The 19,740-nt window shown below is 34.2% G+C and overlaps 3 protein-coding genes across 12 annotated transcripts; 2 read left to right on the top strand and 1 right to left on the bottom strand.

Annotated features, from left to right (window-relative positions):
- Positions 1 to 17: 17 nt before the first annotated feature.
- On the top strand, positions 18 to 4,582 carry LOC130944103 (pentatricopeptide repeat-containing protein At5g06540-like). Of its 2 annotated transcripts, none has more exons than XM_057872256.1 (4): positions 18 to 245; positions 647 to 2,861; positions 2,947 to 3,598; positions 4,399 to 4,582. In XM_057872256.1, exon 2 carries the CDS (start codon positions 823 to 825, stop codon positions 2,416 to 2,418), a length of 1,596 nt encoding a protein of 531 aa, XP_057728239.1. In that variant the 5' UTR covers positions 18 to 245; positions 647 to 822; the 3' UTR covers positions 2,419 to 2,861; positions 2,947 to 3,598; positions 4,399 to 4,582. The 2 variants fall into 2 exon arrangements, with proteins under 2 accessions (XP_057728239.1, XP_057728238.1); XM_057872255.1 differs by having other exon boundaries at positions 4,359 to 4,582.
- A 932-nt stretch (positions 4,583 to 5,514) lies between these two features.
- On the top strand, positions 5,515 to 10,379 carry LOC130944104 (protein WVD2-like 5). Of its 9 annotated transcripts, none has more exons than XM_057872259.1 (9): positions 5,515 to 5,670; positions 6,639 to 6,932; positions 7,037 to 7,285; positions 7,439 to 7,479; positions 7,600 to 7,671; positions 7,849 to 7,948; positions 8,047 to 8,118; positions 8,219 to 8,329; positions 9,367 to 10,379. In XM_057872259.1, exons 2-9 carry the CDS (start codon positions 6,759 to 6,761, stop codon positions 9,901 to 9,903), a joined length of 1,356 nt encoding a protein of 451 aa, XP_057728242.1. In that variant the 5' UTR covers positions 5,515 to 5,670; positions 6,639 to 6,758; the 3' UTR covers positions 9,904 to 10,379. The 9 variants fall into 9 exon arrangements, with proteins under 9 accessions (XP_057728242.1, XP_057728244.1, XP_057728247.1 ...); XM_057872261.1 differs by having other exon boundaries at positions 5,518 to 5,663; XM_057872264.1 differs by having other exon boundaries at positions 5,536 to 5,663; positions 6,644 to 6,932.
- Positions 10,380 to 15,797: 5,418 nt separating this feature from the next.
- LOC130943529 (EIN3-binding F-box protein 1-like) lies at positions 15,798 to 19,490 on the bottom strand. Its single transcript, XM_057871446.1, has 2 exons — positions 19,225 to 19,490; positions 15,798 to 18,573 (listed from the first exon to the last, which is right to left on the bottom strand). Exons 1-2 carry the CDS (start codon positions 19,247 to 19,249, stop codon positions 16,667 to 16,669), a joined length of 1,932 nt encoding a protein of 643 aa, XP_057727429.1. The 5' UTR covers positions 19,250 to 19,490; the 3' UTR covers positions 15,798 to 16,666.
- Positions 19,491 to 19,740: the final 250 nt, after the last annotated feature.

Raw genomic sequence — 19,740 nt, 5'->3', positions numbered from 1 at the left:
GTTATTGACAGCAGTAACTTCAATCTTCAAAACTCAAAAAATTGAAAAAACTGAAAAACCCTAATCGCCGTTCCAGCATCCTCTCACGTCTCTCCCCTACTGCCGCCGCAACCAACCCACCACTGCTACCGTCACAGTCGCCGTCGTCGAACTACTCTCCGTGGCTCACTGTCGTCGATTTCTAACACAGCAACGGCCAACGACATTCTTCTCTCGTCTCTCCCCTGCTGCTGCCATCTAACACAGTAGGTCATCTCTTTCCTCTTTACTTTCTGATTTCCTTCTTTACACTGGTTTATCATTTGTATTACTTTCTGTTTTACTATGACTGGAAGCAGGGGAGACAATACTTTTTACATAGTCAATTAGTCACCCATTTTTACAGTTACTCATGATTACTTGTTAGTGCTACCTAGAATTATGTTATGTATCATTGATAATGACTTGGTGAAATAACTTGTATTATATAAATTGAAATCAGATAAGTCCTTGGCCAATTAGCTTGTCTTGCTCCATGGTTATTACATTTGGAGTCCTTTGCTTAATGAAGCATTTGCTTTGTCTCAGCATCAATAGTGACCAACTTACACTTTAATTCATTCACTGCTAGTACTCTTACATTTGCTTATTGTTGATGTTGTTGTAGACGAGATGAGGTGAAAGCTCAGAGAGCTCTAGAATGCCCTTGCATTGCTGACTTGCAATAGGCATGCAGCAATAGACCCTTAAATGAAGATTGGATCCGCAACGGATTAGTTCTTGCCCTGTCAGGCAGGGGAATTCGGTGGGCAACCAAAAAAATATAGTCTCTCTCTCTCTCCTATGAGCTCAATCCCACGTCTCTTGCAAGGAACCATAAATCCAAGCACAAGAGAGTTAAAGCGAATCCACGCCCACGCCATCACCAATGGCCTTGCACGATTCTCCTACGTCTCCAGCAGACTCTTGGCCTTCTATTTCCAATGCCACCAGCGCAACCGCCCCAATATGCGCTGTTTAGAGGCCTTTTTCATTCACATGCCAATTCACACTGTCTTCGATTTCAATGTCATGATAACAGCTTTTTCAAGAGACTCACAATTTTACAACTCTTTTCTGCTTTTCAAACAAATGCTAGCCACTGGTGTTAGGCCCAACTCTCACACCTTCACCATGTTTGTCAAATCTTGCCGTGGCTCTTTGTCTCTCCTCCAACAAGCCCATGCTCAAGTGGTGAAGTTAGTGAGTGTGGATTATGATGCTTTTGTAGTGAGTTCTTTGATTGGTGTTTATTGTGATCATGGAGAGGTTGGTGTTGCATGCCAGGTGTTCGATGAATGTTCCAACAAGAATGTGGTGTGTTGGACTGGTCTTGTTACTGGTTATTGTAATAATGGTTTAGTTGAGAAAGCAAGGATGTTGTTTGATGAGATGCCGCAAAGGAATGAGGTATCCTACAGCGCCATGGTGTCTGGGTATGTGAGGAATGGTTGTTTCAATGAGGGCATTCAAGTTTTCCACGAGCTCAAGTGTTGTGGAAATGTTGTTAATTTGAATGGCTCTCTTCTGGTGAGTGTGCTCAATGCATGTGCTGCTGTGGGTGCATTTGAAGAAGGCAAATGGATTCACAGTTACATTGATGAAAATGGTTTGGAGTATGAACTCGAACTGGGCACTGCGTTGATTGATTTCTACACCAAGTGTGGGTGGGTAGAAGAGGCAGAGAGAGTGTTTGATAGTATGCCTAGTAAGGATGTTGCTACTTGGAGTGCTATGATATTGGGTTTGGCTATTAATGGAAAGAATTATATGGCTCTTGAGCTTTTCGATAAGATGGAGAAGGTTGGACCCAAACCCAATGCAGTTACTTTTGTTGGTGTTCTAACTTCCTGCAATCACAAGGACTTGTTGACTAAAGCGTGGTGGTTTTTTGAACGAATGAGTGGAAAATATGGCATCCTACCATCCATTGAACACTATGGATGCATGGTTGATATTTTGGCGCGAGGCGGGCGAATCAAAGATGCTTTAGCGTTAGTTGCTAGGATGCCGATAGAACCGGATGGAGCCATATGGGGGTCTTTGCTCAACGGATGCATGATGCATTGTCATGTTGAACTGGCACATAGAGTTGGGAAGTATTTGATAGAATTGGAGCCTCAACGTAGTGGATATTACATCCTTCTAGCAAACATGTATGCAAGCACGGGCAAATGGGAAGGTGTCTCCGAGACGAGAAGACTGATGAAAAAAAGGGGAGTATCAACCATTTCTGCTTGGAGTTTCATAGAAATTGACCAGTCCATCCACAAATTTGTTGCTGATGATAAGTGTTGTACATATTCAGAAGAAATTTACAGAGTTTTAAACCACTTGAGTAAGGGACTCGAGGATTTCTCCAGATCAAAAGATGCATTCTATTTATTTGAAGTAATATAACTTAAAAAATAGTGGTCTCAGATTCATATTGCATATGAATTTCAAGATATTCTCACTTGTTGATCTGATCAGCCATCTGTACATTATGGAATTCATTCTTTATTTAAATACTAAAGTTGGTTGTTGAGACTGCCAAACTCACTTTATGGCAAATGAAATGATCTTGAGGTCTAAACTTATTTGGAAAAGGTTAGTTATCGGTATTGTCAAATTCAATACTTTCCATTAGAACAGGAGCATCATCCACTGATGTCTATGAAGAATGGCCATGTTGTGATGCTGACAAACAAGGAAGATTTGGAATTAAATTGAATAGTTGCACAGATCATTGAGCAGAACATGTTGGATCCAAACATCAAATTGAAAGAGCTGTTTAAAGGCCATGGAGTCCTCTAAAACCTATTGCAATGGAAGAAGCCCTTAATTTTGTGCTCAAGATTAAGGTACAAACCCTTTGCTTCATATCTATCTATCATGAATAGAAAGCTCGTGAATTCTTTGCTGATTTGGAATTTTCTCTGCATTCAGAATTTCTTTTAAAAGGTCAAAACTGTGTCGGTGATGACGATGGCTTGTGGTTTCAAATGGTTAGGGTTGGTAAGGAATCGGGAAATGGTGCTTGGTGCAGACATTAGTCACTGTTGGTACGGCCTGTGGCGATGTTGCGTCTGAATTGTGCTCTGGTTCTGTCCCATTGCTTAACCCTGTTCTTTCTGTGTTGTGTGTGTTGGATTGTTATGTGTTTGCTTGCCAATTGATTTGATTTGTTAGGGTTTGTGATTTGCAATTTGTTTCGTGTGTGTATGCCGATTCTGGAGTTTGATCCTTATGTTCTTAATCTTTTATGGAATCTCTGGTTATATGTTTCCATCTGCTGTTTCCCACATTCTTCTTCCTTGATCATTGTTTGAATGTGGGATGTTGAAACTTGCATGTCTTTGGTGGGTATTTTGGAGAGTGAGAATGAAGTAGATGATGTTCTTGTTGACGATCTCATGGTTTCTTGACTGCTCTGATGTGCAGGGTATGGCTTGCTTATGTAACTTCCTTGAACAGTTTACAACTGTTTGCTTGATTATGCAGAATTCTGATTCATTGGAAGTTTGAAGAAGTTTTCAGTTGCAGTTTTGACTGTTCCTGTTTAATGGAGGAATGTCAATGGTGTCCTTTTTCATGAGATGTAAGTGTTTTATGTTTTATTAAGTTGACATCAATTAGGGTTGCTTTTAGACACATGCTGCATTGTCCAATTGTTGGGTTCATAATATTCTAGTGCTCTGTTTTTAATGTGGCAAAATTCAGTTTGGTTTTGGAGTGATGTAGTGTGGAATAAGTGTTGAAAGAGTATGTTTTTTGTAGATGTGTTTTTATTTACTATTGAATGTTGCTATTTGTGTCTTCGTAATGGTTTTGGAGTTTTGGTTACTTGGTTATATCAGTTATTCTACACTACACTCCAAAACCAAACTGTTCTATAGTAGAATACGTGTGAAGGAGGAAAATATTGTTCTTCAATATATTTGGATAACAAGTAAAATCACTCAAATTCTGCATGGTATTTTTGTTTGGGCGATTCATTAGAAATTAGAACCCTATTTATAAATATTTTGAAAAGTTTGAACTTATAACTTTATTTCATAAAATTTTGGAGCATTCTCAACAAAACATAAGAATTACCTTCGATAAAAAAAACGACCTTACAAATAAAGTTGATATGGAATTCAAGATGTCGTTGGTACAAGCATGTATATTGTACCTCATACTTTCGAACTTCCTAGTATATAAGGCGATATGTAGTCCAATGCTCCATCAAAGCTTGTTGTATATACTTGATTCAATAGTAATATTTCACTCGATCAAACTCTAGTATTCTAATTGCAAAGACTGTTATAAATTCTATGCTTAACCAATAGTTTGACACTCATCTATATTGTGGTTAGGGTCTCTTGGTTCAAAAGACATTGTGTTTTTTTGCATTAGGTTCAAATCTAATGTTACATAGCAACTTAGAACTTGTGAATGACTAAGAAGGATGACAAGATAAATCGTGAGTGCAAGATGTAGCTTACATGTGACTTAAAGATAGAGTTGGACAGATTCCACCTGGAGCTGATGTACACACTCTTGACAAATTTACTGTGTCTTGATTGTACAATAAACAAGAAAAAATAACACATTTTATTTACTGTAAATAAAATATACCAAAAAAAGAGAATCTTGTTTGTAATAAGATGTGTATATTTTTTGCTTTTTTACGGTGAACGAAATATGTATTATAGTGCAAAATTTACACGCTTTTTAATTTGTATAAGTTGGTGATTTTCAAAAAAAAATTGTGTGAGATTATTACTTTTTAAGATATCATACTCAAAATTCGCCTTCAGTGTATAATATGTTTAGAAATTTAAAAATAACAAAAAGACAATTTGTCCCAATAAATTGTGTTTTAAAATATTAATTTGCCGACCATTTTTCTTTTCAAAATTTGAAACAATAAAAAAAGATTATTCGCCTTTGACAAATTTACCTTTTAGTCACCAAAAAATTTAACTTTTGAAAATATTAAAACAAAAAGATAATACATTTCCAGAAAATTTACTTTTTAAAAATTTACTTTTTAAAAAAACTTGAATTTGTCCCGGCAAGTTCTATTTACTATATTTAGTCCCTTATTTTTTGAGGGGGGAGTGTTAGGTAAATAATGATTATTTTAAATAACATAAATAATTACCGATCAAATAAAAATATACTATATCTCTAAATTAATCATCAAAATTTTAATATTAAAATAATCATCCGTACACTTAATGAAATGAATATTCAATATATCTATTATTCACATTATTTAATATTTTGATTGTCTACCTATACTTTTCTTTCACCAATAATTCTCATTTTTGGGATTTCATTCCAACAAATTATATAAAAATGTTTTAACAAAATTTACATATATCAGCACATATCAGTAATTATTATATTTATTCCAAAAAATAAAAGAAAATCCGAAAGCGACGAGACTTGACCTGGAAATTTTCCTTTCGGCATTTGGATTTTCATTGAAAAGTGGTGTCTCTGCCTCTTCCCAAAACTAAAATAAATAAATAATAAATAAAACAGATAGATAAAAGCAACAGCTACTTCTACAGCGTGAATCTTTCGGATCTCTTTGGTCGGACTCGGGTCCTCCATTCTCATCCCTCTCTCTCTTCAGATCTCTCTATTCCCCTTTTCACACTCTCACTCAGGTTAGAGGTAACCATGCCACTCTCCATTTTCACTTCCCTTTTTGCTGTTACTCTTCTGAACCCATCAAAATCTCATTTTGGTAATCACAGATCTTCTACTTCATTCATTTATGTTCTGCTTCAAAATGTGGGGTTTGCTGCCATTGTTTCTGGGCATAAATAGATCAATGCTGTATCAAAGTTTTGTTCTTTGCAAATGGGCCATTGGGAATTGGAACATGCTGCTACTGCTTCTTTTTTTGCTTTGATTTGATTTCTATCACTTTCACTTTTTATGTACTCATTGTTTTCTGACTATTTTAGTTCTTAGTTAATTGCTTAGTTTTGAGCTAAGATGATGCTAAAGTAGAGGTTCAATCTTGAGCTTTCAATTTCATGTTTTCGCTTTGTTTTTCTTTAAGTTTTAAATTAAGAAAGAAAACAAATATTTTATATTTGCATCTTCCAAATTTGTCTTCATGCACTTGGCAGCCAAAGGGGGGTTTGATGCAATCTTTCTAATTTATCCTCTACTAATGTACTCTTTGCATTATTGATTAGTGTGCATGACTTTGGAAGGTCTTGTTTGTTTCTTTTATCATATTTGTATGAATTGTGAAATTTCAATTATGTACCAAATATTCAAGAAAACAAAAAGAATTTTTTATGTTGTGTTGCAAATTTGCCTGTTTGGCTGGTTTATAGGTCATGACAACACCTCACAAGGTCTGCTATTTTTTCCTCCATCCTGTTCTTATCTTTTTCCTTCAATTGGATAAGTTGCTATTAGACCATAGAATGATGCATTCTTTTTTTTTTTTTTTCTGAAAGATTGTAATCTCTTTGGTATATAAGTTGGATGGTAAATCGAAAATCACATTGATTGTCTAGAATATTTATACTTGTTAGACACAACAGATGAATGGTGAAACTTGTCTATAAGAGTGTAGTTTTTTCCTTGTGGTCTTGTCTTGAATATCTCTATTTAACTTGTAGGATAGCTTGGTGTGAATGATCGATCCAAGTAACCTTTCGTCTGCTGATGGTATTGAAGTAGTACACTAGAATTGTGTTCACGAAAACAATATACTTTTGGAGATGATACTGGTGTTTTGAATGGTGTTAGATGTAGACCCCAGTGTTGCTGAAATTACAGAAATGGCATCTCCAAATGGAAATGTTGAAAATTTTGATGAGTTGGATGGTGCTGCAACTGATAACTCATCTGTGGTGGAAATCAGGGAAGTAGCAAATGGCAGCAGCAATGGCAACAATGTGGACAATTCGAATGTGAGAACACTTTTTTTCTCCTTACTCTTTTTCCTTAGAACTGAGTTCATGATCAACTTATTTTGTTTATATTATTTGAGTCTGATTTATTTGCTAAATTCTAGGGTGAGGATGTTACTACAGTAGAGGATCAATCAAGGCAATTAAGAGCTCAAAAGGGTCCTGTGAAGGAAAAGTGCACAAAGCCCACAGGTTCGAAAGATGTTCATGTAAACTCGGTGAAAAGAGGCAAAGATGGAAAAGATGAACATGCATCATCTGCTGTTTCAAATGGTATTTCAGCTTCAGAACCCCACCCTAGGCAGCCTGCCAAAATCAGATCGTATAATGACAAGGAAACTAGGTTGTCCAAGGTAAATATTGTTGTTACTTTGGTTGCTTTATCCTATCATTACTTGCGCTAGCATTCGGTTAATCATGCTTCCTTTATTCTTTTATCTTTTGGGTGTTGGGTAATAACAATATAGTTTTGGCTTTCCCTGATAGTTTTTACTCTTTTCTTTCAGCACCCTGGAAAATCTGATCCAGTGTCTTCTGAAGTACCACTGTATGTAATGCTTTGCATGTATTTGTGAATTTTCTTCATATGCTAGTTGAATAAATATGTTATGTCATATAGAAATGGTTTTACATATATGACTAGTGGAATGTCACTTATTGGAATCAGGGACAAAGCTAAACCAAGATCATTGAAGAAAGGGCCCGCTGAAAATGTTCAAGGAGGAACAGAATGTTCTTCGTATCCTTTTATTTATTTATTTGTTTTTTGCATGTCCGTTTGTGATTGGGTCTCTTTTGCTTCCTTGTGAGCACAAGTGGGAATCTAATGGGACTGCCTTTATGGTCTTGGTGAGTTTATTATCGATTTTTGAGAGCACTCTGGTGTTTGATCATGGTCTTTCCTTAATCTACTTAGAAGTCCTACTGCAGAAGATGCTAAACATCGCAGGGTTGGGGCACTTCCCAATTATGGATTCAGCTTCAAATGTGATGAGCGAGCTGAGAGAAGAAAACAGGTAATCAATTATTACTTACTTACGTATTTTGTTTTAACATGAGGATTTATTTCAAATAAATTTGTAGTTAAAAAAATCATTGATATTCTGGTGGCCAGTTTTACTCAAAGCTCGAGGAAAAGATTCACGCGAAGGAAGTGGAGGAGAGTAACCTACAAGCAAAAACCAAGGTTATTATATTTGATATCTATGCCGGCAAATTAGTGGCAGATGTTTTTTAGTCATATGAATGCCTTTTTCATTAGCATAAATCTTTCGTTCCTTTTGTAGGAGACACAAGAAGCTGAGATTAAGATGCTTAGGAAGAGTCTTGCATTTAAAGCAACTCCAATGCCTAGTTTTTACCAGGAGCCTACTCCTCCTAGGATGGAGTTAAAGAAGGTAAGTTTCTCTCTGTGTGTACACGCTGGCATATGCATGGCTCTGCATCTAATGGCATCCAGTCCAATTATGTAAATATATACTACATAAATTATGTATGTTCCCTTTGCTTTGTGCATGCGCAAATGTGGGCATGGCTACATTTTTCATGCGGTTTCTGAGAGTAAGAATGTAAGACAATCTTCCAATCCGTTTCGGAAGAGCAATCTCTTCTGATTTGAGCTTTCTTCTCACTCCTCCACATAACTTGATCAACTGATTTCTATGTAATTAAATGTCTTTTTTGCTCTTCCGATTACAGAATTATTCGTCTCCACTTATTATATGATGCATATTCGCTTACATTTATAGTGCTATTAGTTACTCCAACTAGTTGTGGTATTTTTCGCTAAGGAGTCAATTATTTTGTTTGTGCAAACTTCAGGCATCCTAGATATGAAAATTGGAGGGAACGCTTTATTATGGAAATTGCATATGTAATTATATCCTTGGTTATGAAACTTATTTTCTGATGTTGTTTAACCAACATTGGTAGGCAGGCGACATACAAGATAAGCCTCTCATATAATGTAGTACATGTAATAAGTTTAGAAAACTTTGATGCTCATTCGTTATGATTTCAATTACTCTGATGATTCATCAAATTAGAGTCGATTATCTACTTTCATTGATCTCCATGAGGAACCTTAGATTCAATGATTATTGTTTTTAAAATTTTGCTGCCGTTGAGGTTCTATATGGCTGAAAATATTTCAGTTAATTTGTTGTTATATATGGTTTGTCACTTTGTGCATCTAAACTGATTTTACTTTATCAAAATCTGATTTTTTCTGCACTGATAAGTTGAAGTCTTGTTCCTTGCTTTAGTTGTTTTGCAATCCGAACTTGACATTTTACTTGTCCATAGTCCCCCCTCCTCCCCTTTTCCTCCTCCTGATATCTTGTGATTGACCTTCTGCTTAATCTTGTTGAGTTTGTGAGTTTGGTCTTGTCGTGTGGAAATTGAAATTCATTTGCCTATGAACTTACAAATGTAGATACCAACTACAAGAGCGAAATCCCCCAAGCTTGGTCGTAGGAAGAGCGCAACACATCCAGAGTCAGAAGGAGACGCTATCAGCAGCGCTCAAGTAGGTCGTTTAAGCCTCGATGAGAAAGCGTCTCAGAGTACACCAACTAAAGGAATTTCTCCTGTCAATCAAAAGAAACCGCAGCGAAAATCTCTTCCTCCTCGACTGGCTTCTGAAAAGAGTAGTCCATCCAATTCATCTACTGCACGGACTCCATCTAAGACACCTAATATCACAAAAACCCCCTTATCTAGTGTAACGACTAAAGTTTCCACCTTGTCCAATTCAACAGTGAAAGATAAAGTTAAGGTGGCTGAGACCAATGAAGAAAACAACATCTTGTCCCATGAAACAAGCAAAGTTCCACCTTTGAATTCGGCTCCCGGTCCCATGGACAAGCCAAGTGAAGCTGAGTTGTGCACAAATGGCAATGTACTCAGAGAAGAGAAACAAGAACAAGAACAAACCTTTGTACAACAAGAACCCATAGCAACCGAGAATTAAGTAAGTGGCAGGAGCAGAACTGAGAAACCTACTATCTGGAGCAGTTTATTCGTCTTGTGGATATTGCAGAAGCGTATGACCGAGATTATTTAACAACGAAGGCCTGCAGATTTGCATTATGATTTTTAATGTCAATTTGTCGAAGCAGCATTGTTTCGCGTCGTTCGCTCACTCCCGAAGCATGCTCATTTTGTCCCTCTACCTCTCCCTCTCCCTCTCCCTCCTTGTGGCAGCAATATGTAACTATCTGTTGGGTTGTTCTTAGTTGATGTTACTTTAATTATGCAGCATTTGTCTGATTGTTACATACTGAAAATGTTAGGGGAAATTTTTGAGAATGTTATTTCCTTTCCATCAGTGGTACAATTCTGTTTCAGGCCTTTGCTTTTGTATAATTGGCATTGTCACATTAAACAAGCTGTTTTATGTTGTGAACAATTCTCAATCATATATGCTTGTCTTACACCTTTGCCTTATGCTTCAAATTCCAAGTTTCTATTTTGGATAATTTTATTTTAGTTTAATTACTCTATTGATCTCTATAATTTTTTTAAATTTGCAATTAGATTCCTAAATTTTTTTTCTAATTAGATCTTAACACTGTTTTTAATTTTGTAATTAAGTTTTTTTATGTTAAAAATATTAAAATTAACAAAATATTTTTTCTAAAAAACATGTAGTTAAAGATCTAATTAGATTTTTAATTGTGAATATTTTTAATTTATAAAAAAATATTCAATTAATTTTAATATTTTTTATAATAGAAAGGACTTAATTATAAAATTAAAAATAGTATAAAGATTTAATTAAAAATAATTATAAAAATTTAATTATAAATTTGATAAAATTATAAAGAACTATAAAATAATTAAACATTATTTTCATTTTACTTTGTTAGCTTATTGCCGGTAAATTACAATCTAAGATAGAAATTAGAAAAAATTCAAATCTAGTTATTGAATTTTGTTGTTGAGAGGAAGAAATAAACATACAAGTATATGAGATTAGGGTTACGTAACATTGTCTAGTTTTGTTTGTGGATTGGATGGAATAAAATTAGACATTTAACTATTATATCTGTTGGTTTTATAATATTTTAATATAAATTTAATTTTAATGTATTAATCGTGTAAAATAATTTTATATGTATATTAAATTTTATAATATTATATTAATAAAAATAATTATCTTTTTATTTTGATTGAATGAATGATCATAAAAAAAAAACGAATATAATTAGAGGTGTATTATACGCATTAAAATTAAGCTCCTCAAATATACAATTGAACCTGTGGGGGAAAACATTTAGGGTAGCCCACTAATATACAATTGACCCTGTGCTGCATATTAGGGTTTATGGTTGTTATTGATGGGCTGGGCTACCCTGGCCTGGGCCAATTTTGGAGCGGATAAGGGCGATACAAGTCTTTCTTGATAAATAAAAACCTAGAATAAGGTTTGTAAAGGATAATAAAAATACGAAAAAAAAAAAACTTACACCCCTTTCTTAAATACGTTCTTTTTACGAAATATTGAAAGCAAAAACCGCCAAGAATGAAAAATAGAGAAGATATTCACAAACCAAGCAAATATATTTGTAAGAGTAAAGTATTAAATTGGTCCTCTGTATTTAGGTCTAATTATATTTTAGTTTTTAAAGTTTAAAGTGTCCAATTTAAATTCAAAAAAAATTATTTAACTTTAATATAGTCCTGTCATAAAGTTAATTTTTAGATATGAAAAACTTATATAACCAAACTCTTTGGTTGCCGAGAGAGTTTCCTACGATAAAAGTGACGATTGGCCTTGTCCTCATCGCCACCGGCAAATTTTCTCGCAGAAAGTGAGTTATCGACAATATGTTTTCTATGTGCTTGAACCAATGCTAGTGGCTTGTGGTCCGCTGATTCTGTGCCTCTCGAGTTTGTACCTCTTATTTAAGGAAGGACATTAAAGTTTAGTGGAACGGTGACGTTAATTATTTAACATTAATTTTACGATAGGATACTTTAAATCTTAAAAATCAAAATAGAATTAGACTCAAATGTAATTGACCAATTTAGTACTTTATTTTATTTCTAATTGTGTTAATTTGTTGTTTGAGGAATTATTTATTCTTAGAGAAAATAAGATTTATTTGGACAAAATGAAAAGCATTTACATTTCACATGCTTATATAATTGCAAAACATACAATTTTTTTGAGAAATTGACAGTCCAAAATATTTTAATTAATAACATATCAAAGTTAACCGCTCGTAAAACTTTATTATTCCTAATAAACCTTGATTATGAAATTACACAAAAACACCCAATGAATAATGAAAAACTAAAGAGAATACATCTTGGGAAAAATGTTATTTTGTTTTAAAGTTACTAACGACTCAATAATAGGCATTAACATATCTATCAAGTAGCCTTTATTTATATATAAAATGGTGGCTTCTTTTTTTTTTATATTCAAATCATAATTTAGTGGGAAGTTAAAGGTAAATAGACACCAATTACCTCTTAATCTCTTTTATATACAGAAGATTATTAGGTCAGTTTAAGTTCTAAAGCTATACATGTAGATAGGACTTCAGCATCAAAAGAATCTCCGCCTCACAAACATGATATTCATTCTTGTTTCCAATTAATTTTTTGGTAAGTTCTACGGTGTCTTTTACTATAATACTTAAATTATTTAATTTATTTTTAAAAATAAAAAATAAAATATTTAAAATAAAAAATAAAATATTTAAAATTTATTAAATATTATTTATTTATCTTTTTAATAAATTAGGCACAATCACAAAGATACCATAACATTTACCTAATTCTTTTTAGAGAAAAGAATAATTCGGATCCAAAATAAAGTACTTTGTTAAGGAGTAAAAGTACCTGTCATTTAAAGATAAAAAAAAATTAGTTGGTCAAATAGATAATTTATTTGGTTAAATAATGTTAGAAATTTAAATTATATTTTGTATATATAATAAATTATTAGTTAACAATAAATTTTTAAATAAAAATTAAATTTACGTATTTTGGTAGATTAGTTTTTTGTCTATTGAATTAAAAGATACCATAAAAAAATAAACAAAAAAAAGTAGCTGTCATTTGAATTAATTTTATGTTGGTCGAATTTATGTTACGGTCTATATGTGTCTTAGTGAATAGAGTACATGTGGCCCAGTACGACTGTTGAGTGTTGAGTGTTTAAAGTTTAAACAATGCAAAATTCTTTTAATTGTCAGAAACGAAATCAAATTCATGTATCTAAACTTGGAAACTTAATGTTCTGTTGAGTTGGAGCTGGTCAATTTATTATTAGAACCAAATCCACCTCATAATTGTGGGTTGAGGCCCCATCTATTCAACTACATCTAATTAATTAATTAATAAATAACCAAACTGCCATTTTTCCCTAAAAGTCATTAAGCATTAGTGTTGATAATATTCCTTATGAACTATAAAAAGAACTACAATACTAGAAATATAATAAAAAAGAATCCTACTATGGAGTTAATAGAGTATTTGTACAATGTGTATAATAGACTATTTATTTGATTTAATATAAGTTAAAAAATGAACATCCAAAATAAAATACTACTAATTTTTCAAACACGATACACTCATACTATCTAGAATAACCATCCAGGTATCAAGGATAATAAATATCTGATATCCTACTAAATCGAACATCCATAAATCCCTATTATACACATTGTACAGATACTCCATTGGCTTCTTATACTTTCTCAATAAAAAATAAACTCAAACGGTGTAAATTTATCTTATTTAATATTATTAATTTTAATACTAATTAATTTTAATAATAATTAATAAATATTAAATAAGATAAATTTTGATAATTTTTTGTTTGTTTTTATTTATTTTTATCTACATATTGGATCTATATAGATAAATAGAAATTATGTTTTAAATATATTGATTCAAGAATAAATTAAAAAATGACTATCACAAACAAAAAGAAACATTTTTTTTTTGCAAATAATAAAGGATATTAATTTCTATGCACTATAATAGATAACAGTTTTCCTGCCAACCAACGAAATTATAGTAAAGTGAAAAATCATGATGAACGGTTATTATAATGCAAAATTATCCTTCCTAATTTGGTACTTATTTACAATTGCAATGCTAGTATTGGCTAAGATTGTGAGTAAATAGAAATTAATTATATAATGATATAAAACTAAAAGTATGGACATGACTCATGAGCATTCATTGGATATCTTTGACCAGTCATAAGTCATAATTAACCACCAAAGATTTGCCACTAAACCCCATCAATGGAGTTGTTGAATAGTGCTTATTATCATATTATCAAAACCCTCCACACATTTTGCATGCTATCAATCAATAACTTTTAAAATGGACTAATGTAAGGTGTAATTAACATTTTCCATGCTCAAAAAGTATATTTTTGAATATTTGATTACGGTATTCTCATACAGGTTATTTACAAGACTAACTCCCTAAGTCTATTATCATTTTGAATAAATTTGAGGGAAAAATAATCAGCTAATAACTGACCAACTGGAATTTCTAGATGCCAAGTTTTCGTTGTCCCCACTAATAGGACTCTTATAATTTTCAACTATGTTAAACATATATTAAAAAATCAGTAACTAAATCAATTTTTTTTATAAAAAGATAAAATATATTTTTTATTTTTAAAATTTGTTAAAATTTTTTAAAATATTCCTAAATTTTATTTTGTTTCAATTTGTTTGAGAAGATTTCGATTTACATTAAATATATCCTTGACTTACATCAAATATTTTAAAAAAAAAAAACTTAGGACCAATTCAGCAACAATTCTACAAAAACAATTATTAATACAAGCAAACTAATTTTTTAAAAATTTAACTGTCAAAATTATATTTGATACAAATAAAAAAATATTAGAATAAAATTAAAATTAAATTAAATTTAAAGATATTTTTAAAATTTTTGACAAATTTTCAAAAACAAAAATATATTTTACTTTTATAATATATATATATATATATATATATAATAACTGATTTAATAGTCTAGTTTTATACATATTATTTTAAACTATTATATAACATTACAGGTTGAACACACTCAGCATATAATTGAGTGATCTTATTAAAATATAAATATTTAGAGGGTGGGGCATGTGTTCCACTTGGTGGGGGCATAGCATATTAATAGTAGGCAACAAAATGAGAAGGAAACTTGTCAGATTAAGTAAAGTGGTGAACTGTTCAACCCAATGGCTTCATTCAATAATTCACAAAACACTGCATGTGCGCCCTTCTTTGGAACCCAATTCCTCAAATTTCAAATATAAACTTAACATTATTTCCAATATAAATATTCATTGAGATAAAAAGAAGACGGAAATTGAATTAAACTGTGAATTCAATCCCATTTTATTGGATTTGTTTAAAATTAATTCAGTTAAAGAAATTGTGTTGACAAAAAAACAAAAAAGGATGAGTGAACTATTCTTATAATAGAAAAAATGAAGTTGAAATGACCCATGATAAAACTTATTTTATAAAAATGGTAGTATTACGTTGCAGATGGCCATAGATATCTTTATTTAGAAGTTAGAACCAAAATAGAATGCAAAATGCAACACGGAATTGAATTAGTCATCACATGACAATAGAGGGTATAGGCAATTGTTAGCACAAAATCTTTGCGGCACCCACCAAATCTTTTTAAATCTGTAATTTCCTTTTTTTTTTTTAAGTTTCCTTTTTGTGGATTCCCTTTACTCAATAGAAATATATGAACCACCAAACATTTCTTACCAAGATTTTTGTTATGAAGAGTAAAAAGTTTCCACATTATGCCTAAGGTTGTTTGTTTGTTTATACTTGGCTTGAATGATGATATATAAGGGGGGAATAAATATTACAAAGAATTTATTCATTAAATAACATAGAGAGTACAAAGGGCATATATGAGTTGAGATCATTACACAATAACAAAGGTGTGTTACAAATGACTAAGTTCAAAGAAAAAAGAATGAAGCCTCAAAAAATAGGAGCTTGGTATAAAAAACAACCTTAAAGGTTGTCATGGCAGAACCTGAATAACTTGCTGCCATGGACCAAAGCCCCTCAAAGACAAAGGCTTCATCACATAACTGAACTTTGTGCAAAAGCAACCACACCAAAATGATATAACAGCACTTCAGAAAGCAACATGCCCCTTGGACTAAAAGGGAGAACCAAATTTTCACATCAAGAACTTGAAAGGTTCAAGTATGTGAGATAATTTGGTAAATACCATTTGAAACAAACTTTGAACAAGGACTTAGGACACGAGCATGGTGGCAAAACCGATGTAAAAGCCATGTATATGGCTAAAAACATCAGGTGCCAGCACTTTGGAAGAAAGATAAACCTAAAAACTACCAGAAAACCAGGTTAACTATGTTCACAGAGATATCACAGCCATTTAAAAAGTGGCTATCCAATCTTTTTAGGATGCCAAAAAGATTTGAACAGGTTTGAAAACCTGCAAAAAATTTGAGGAAAAAGGACCAAATGACTGCTCTCTCTGGAAAAAGGGAAACCGGTACTGGATGGCGATGATGATGATGATGATGATGATGATGATGATGAAGGCCAAGACCCATAATTGGTTGACCCAAAAACAGAACTGTGCAACACTAACTATAGAAGCTGTCTAAAAAAACCTTCCTGATTTAGATAGATTCGAAAACTTTCCACCGATTTCACGCCGGATATCAAGGCTTTTTGGATTTTGGTTCAACAGAGGATGTCACACCTCCAGAGATGTTCAACAAGCATGCCAACTGCACGGCTGCTGATTGCGCTGCAGTGCCGGATGTTCAGTCCGATGAGGCTGTTGCCAAGTTTCCTAAACGCAGGCAAGCTCTTCTCTGATACTGAAGAGCAACATGACAGAGAAAGGATCTCCAGATTGAGCTGTTTGCCACGGGCAAGGGCAGCAACCCCGGCATCAGTGATGGCGCACTTGGAAACGTCGAGATCAGAGAGCAAGGGGCAATTGACTGCAATTGCCTTTAAGCTGGCGTCAGTGATGTTTCGGCAGCCATCAAGGTTGAGCACCTCAAGAGTCCAGCCATGTGAATTGGCCAAGGAGATGACTACTACGTCAGTCAGATTCAGGCAACCGCTAAGGTTAACTTTAACCAAACCAGCCTCAGAGCTCTCAAGCAGTGGAAGAAACCCTGCATCAGTTATTCCTGCCAGTCCACTCAATTCGACATGCTTAAGACGTGGGCAAAGCCTCCCAAGCACAGCAAGATTAGCATTTCCAAATCCAGGACAGTCACAGATTGATATTGAGGTAAGGGAGCAAGGAGATCCAGCTGGCAGTGCCAGATTCAGATCCTTAATTCCATAGCAGCTAACGACATTAAGAGCCTTCAATTTTGCACCACAGTTAAAAAGGATACCAAAAAACCCAAATTGGGTAAACCTGTGGCACTCTTCCAATTGTAGGCTCTCGATCGATGGAGCTGCCTTGGTTAATGATACCAACCCGTTGTCCGACAGAAATGCACACTTGCTGAGATGGAAGCTCCTCACATTTGGACAACCCTTTCCAATAGCTACAATAGCAGCATCTGTTATACCTCGGCAGGATCCGATTGTGAGGGACGTAAGTTTCTGAAGCGCACGACCATTGGCCATAACCCAGAAACCCTTCTCATTAACATTTGGAAGGCAATTGAGGACAAGATCTGTGACCGAAAATCCATAGTGCCCGATAACTGCCAGAGAGAGATCAGATACAGCCGCCAGTGACTCGAGCTTCACCTTTCTCAGAACAACGGAAGCAGAAGTTAACAGGCCAGCTATTCCCTGATCACCGACTCCGGTGCAATCCTTGATTGAGACCGACCTTAGATTGGCACACAACTTTCCCACAGCCTGTAGACCTTCATTGCCAATTTGAGGGCAAGACTCAATAGACAACTCGGTCAGATTTGGGCACTTCTTTGCGACTTCAATTAAAGCCTTGTCGGAAATTGCGGAGCACTTGCAAAGGTTAAGCTTCTCTAACTTTTGACACCCCTCAGCAACCTCAATCAAGCCTTCATCACTAACAGTAGAAACGTTCCACAGAGAGAAAGCCTTCAGAGAAGGGCATCCACGAGCAACTGCCTTGAGACCAAGATTAGTAACCCCACGATCTGAGTTGCTTCCACGGATTGAAAGTTTACCCAATCCACCGCGATGTGATGTCCCCACAGCGATGGCAGCGAGTCTAACATCAGTAGCCTTCTTTCCTTCCAAGCTCCGGGAGAGGAATCCCTCATCTCCGAATTCCAGATCATCACCCTCCTTGTCACTAAGCTCCTTTTCATTTGCGTTGCTGCAAATCTCACTATTGGAGATGCTGCTTAAAAGCATAAGCCAGCGCTTTGACACGTTAGCGCAAGCGCTCCTAGCTTGGCCAGCAGGCAATCTCCTAAGGATCTCAAAGAGGCACTCATCTGGCAGGGCTTCAATAGATGTCTTCTGCTTCTGCTCAAACCAATCTCCATCGAGATCAAATGAAACGCTGATGCGAGACCTCTTAGGAAGAGGGTAGTAAAAGTCAACTGATCGACCGAGCGACAAGAAGATGTTAGCATCCTTTGGGTTCGCATATACTGACCCCCCAGTGCAAAAATCGTCACCACCTGAGAAATCAAACACAAACAAAATCAGAAAAGAAAAAAGAAAACAAAATGTTTGCACATAAAATTCACCATGTGGTATCTATTCTATGAATGAAAACATTGAACAAGCAACAAAAACAGAATAATCTTATGGACTTGTCAAGTCAACACCAGGGTAAAGACAACTCTCAACAAAATTACTGATCACATGCAGACACAATAGTAATAGTAATAAGTAAAATAACACAAAGTAACACCTTCAGCTAAATAATTGCAAAAGGAAAACCCAAATTTCACTCAAGACCAAGAACAACTACTAACAAAATTGATGTTTAGGCATACAAAACATAGTTCTGAAAATCTAACTCAAGGATAAATCACCTAAGTATCTCACAGAATAATCAGACTCTAAATTTATTCATTTCTTATCAGATCCACCAATAATTAACAAGAATTTTCTCATCCAAAACACAATAAATCATCTTTACCAAACAACTATTAAAAAAAAGTTATCATATGAGCCTGAGAAAGCGTGTACTAACAATCAAAGCCTCAATTTTCTTTTCATACACTAAAATATCCCCAAAAAATAACCTAACATAAACATAGAAAAAAACTAGAGATACCCATAAACGAAATCGAACCAGAAACGCTTTGAATCGAAGAAATTACCTGAAAAGCCAAAGACTTGAGACATGGGCACAGCTCAAAAAACCCCGAAAGGTACTGAAATCTAAGCTGTTGACCGCAAAAGAACCCTCCAAAGAGAGCAAAAAAGACAACGAAGACGAAAGAGAAGGTAACTGCAAGTGAAACGGCGACGTTTTGCTGTTGGGGGCAAGGGTTCATGAGAGAGCAAGGAAGAGAATTGGGGAAAAAGAAGAACCCTATGAGATAGGGCAAAAAAAAGAGAGAGAGAAAGTGAATGAAGAAAGAAAGAAGGGTTTGGGTGGTTGTGAAAATAAAAGAGGAGAGAAAGCTTTTATTGCTAAGTGGGAACAGATTTGATATTCAGGTACATGAGTACATCACATAATACAATGAATTCACACAAGTGCAATGTATCTGAGCATTCATTCAAAGTGGCCAATTTCTTTATTATTTTTAATGTTTTTTCTATTTTCTTTTGTTTTATTCTCTCCTCATTAGTCATCACTCACCCCACCACCAAATCAAATACCAGAAACC

Source organism: Arachis stenosperma, chromosome 8 (assembly GCF_014773155.1).
Source record: "Arachis stenosperma cultivar V10309 chromosome 8, arast.V10309.gnm1.PFL2, whole genome shotgun sequence".
Lineage (NCBI taxonomy): Eukaryota > Viridiplantae > Streptophyta > Magnoliopsida > Fabales > Fabaceae > Arachis > Arachis stenosperma.
This window is presented reverse-complemented; position numbering and strand designations above follow the sequence as displayed.

What these genes read in the sequence shown, in the direction of transcription:
- LOC130943529 (XM_057871446.1), bottom strand. Translation starts at nt 19,249, where the DNA reads ATGTCTCAAGTCTTTGGCTTTTCAG. An exon ending in TCAAGTCTTTGGCTTTTCAG is followed by an intron (nt 18,574 to 19,224) that starts GTAATTTCTTCG and finishes TTGATTTCTCAG; the next exon opens with GTGGTGACGATTTTTGCACT.
- LOC130944104 (XM_057872257.1), top strand. Translation starts at nt 5,677, where the DNA reads ATGCCACTCTCCATTTTCACTTCCCTTTTTGCTGTTACTCTTCTGAAC. An exon ending in GGAGGAACAGAATGTTCTTC is followed by an intron (nt 7,672 to 7,848) that starts GTATCCTTTTAT and finishes TAATCTACTTAG; the next exon opens with AAGTCCTACTGCAGAAGATG. An exon ending in CTAGGATGGAGTTAAAGAAG is followed by an intron (nt 8,330 to 9,366) that starts GTAAGTTTCTCT and finishes TTACAAATGTAG; the next exon opens with ATACCAACTACAAGAGCGAA.
- LOC130944103 (XM_057872256.1), top strand. Translation starts at nt 823, where the DNA reads ATGAGCTCAATCCCACGTCTCTTGCAAGGAACCATAAATCCAAGCACA.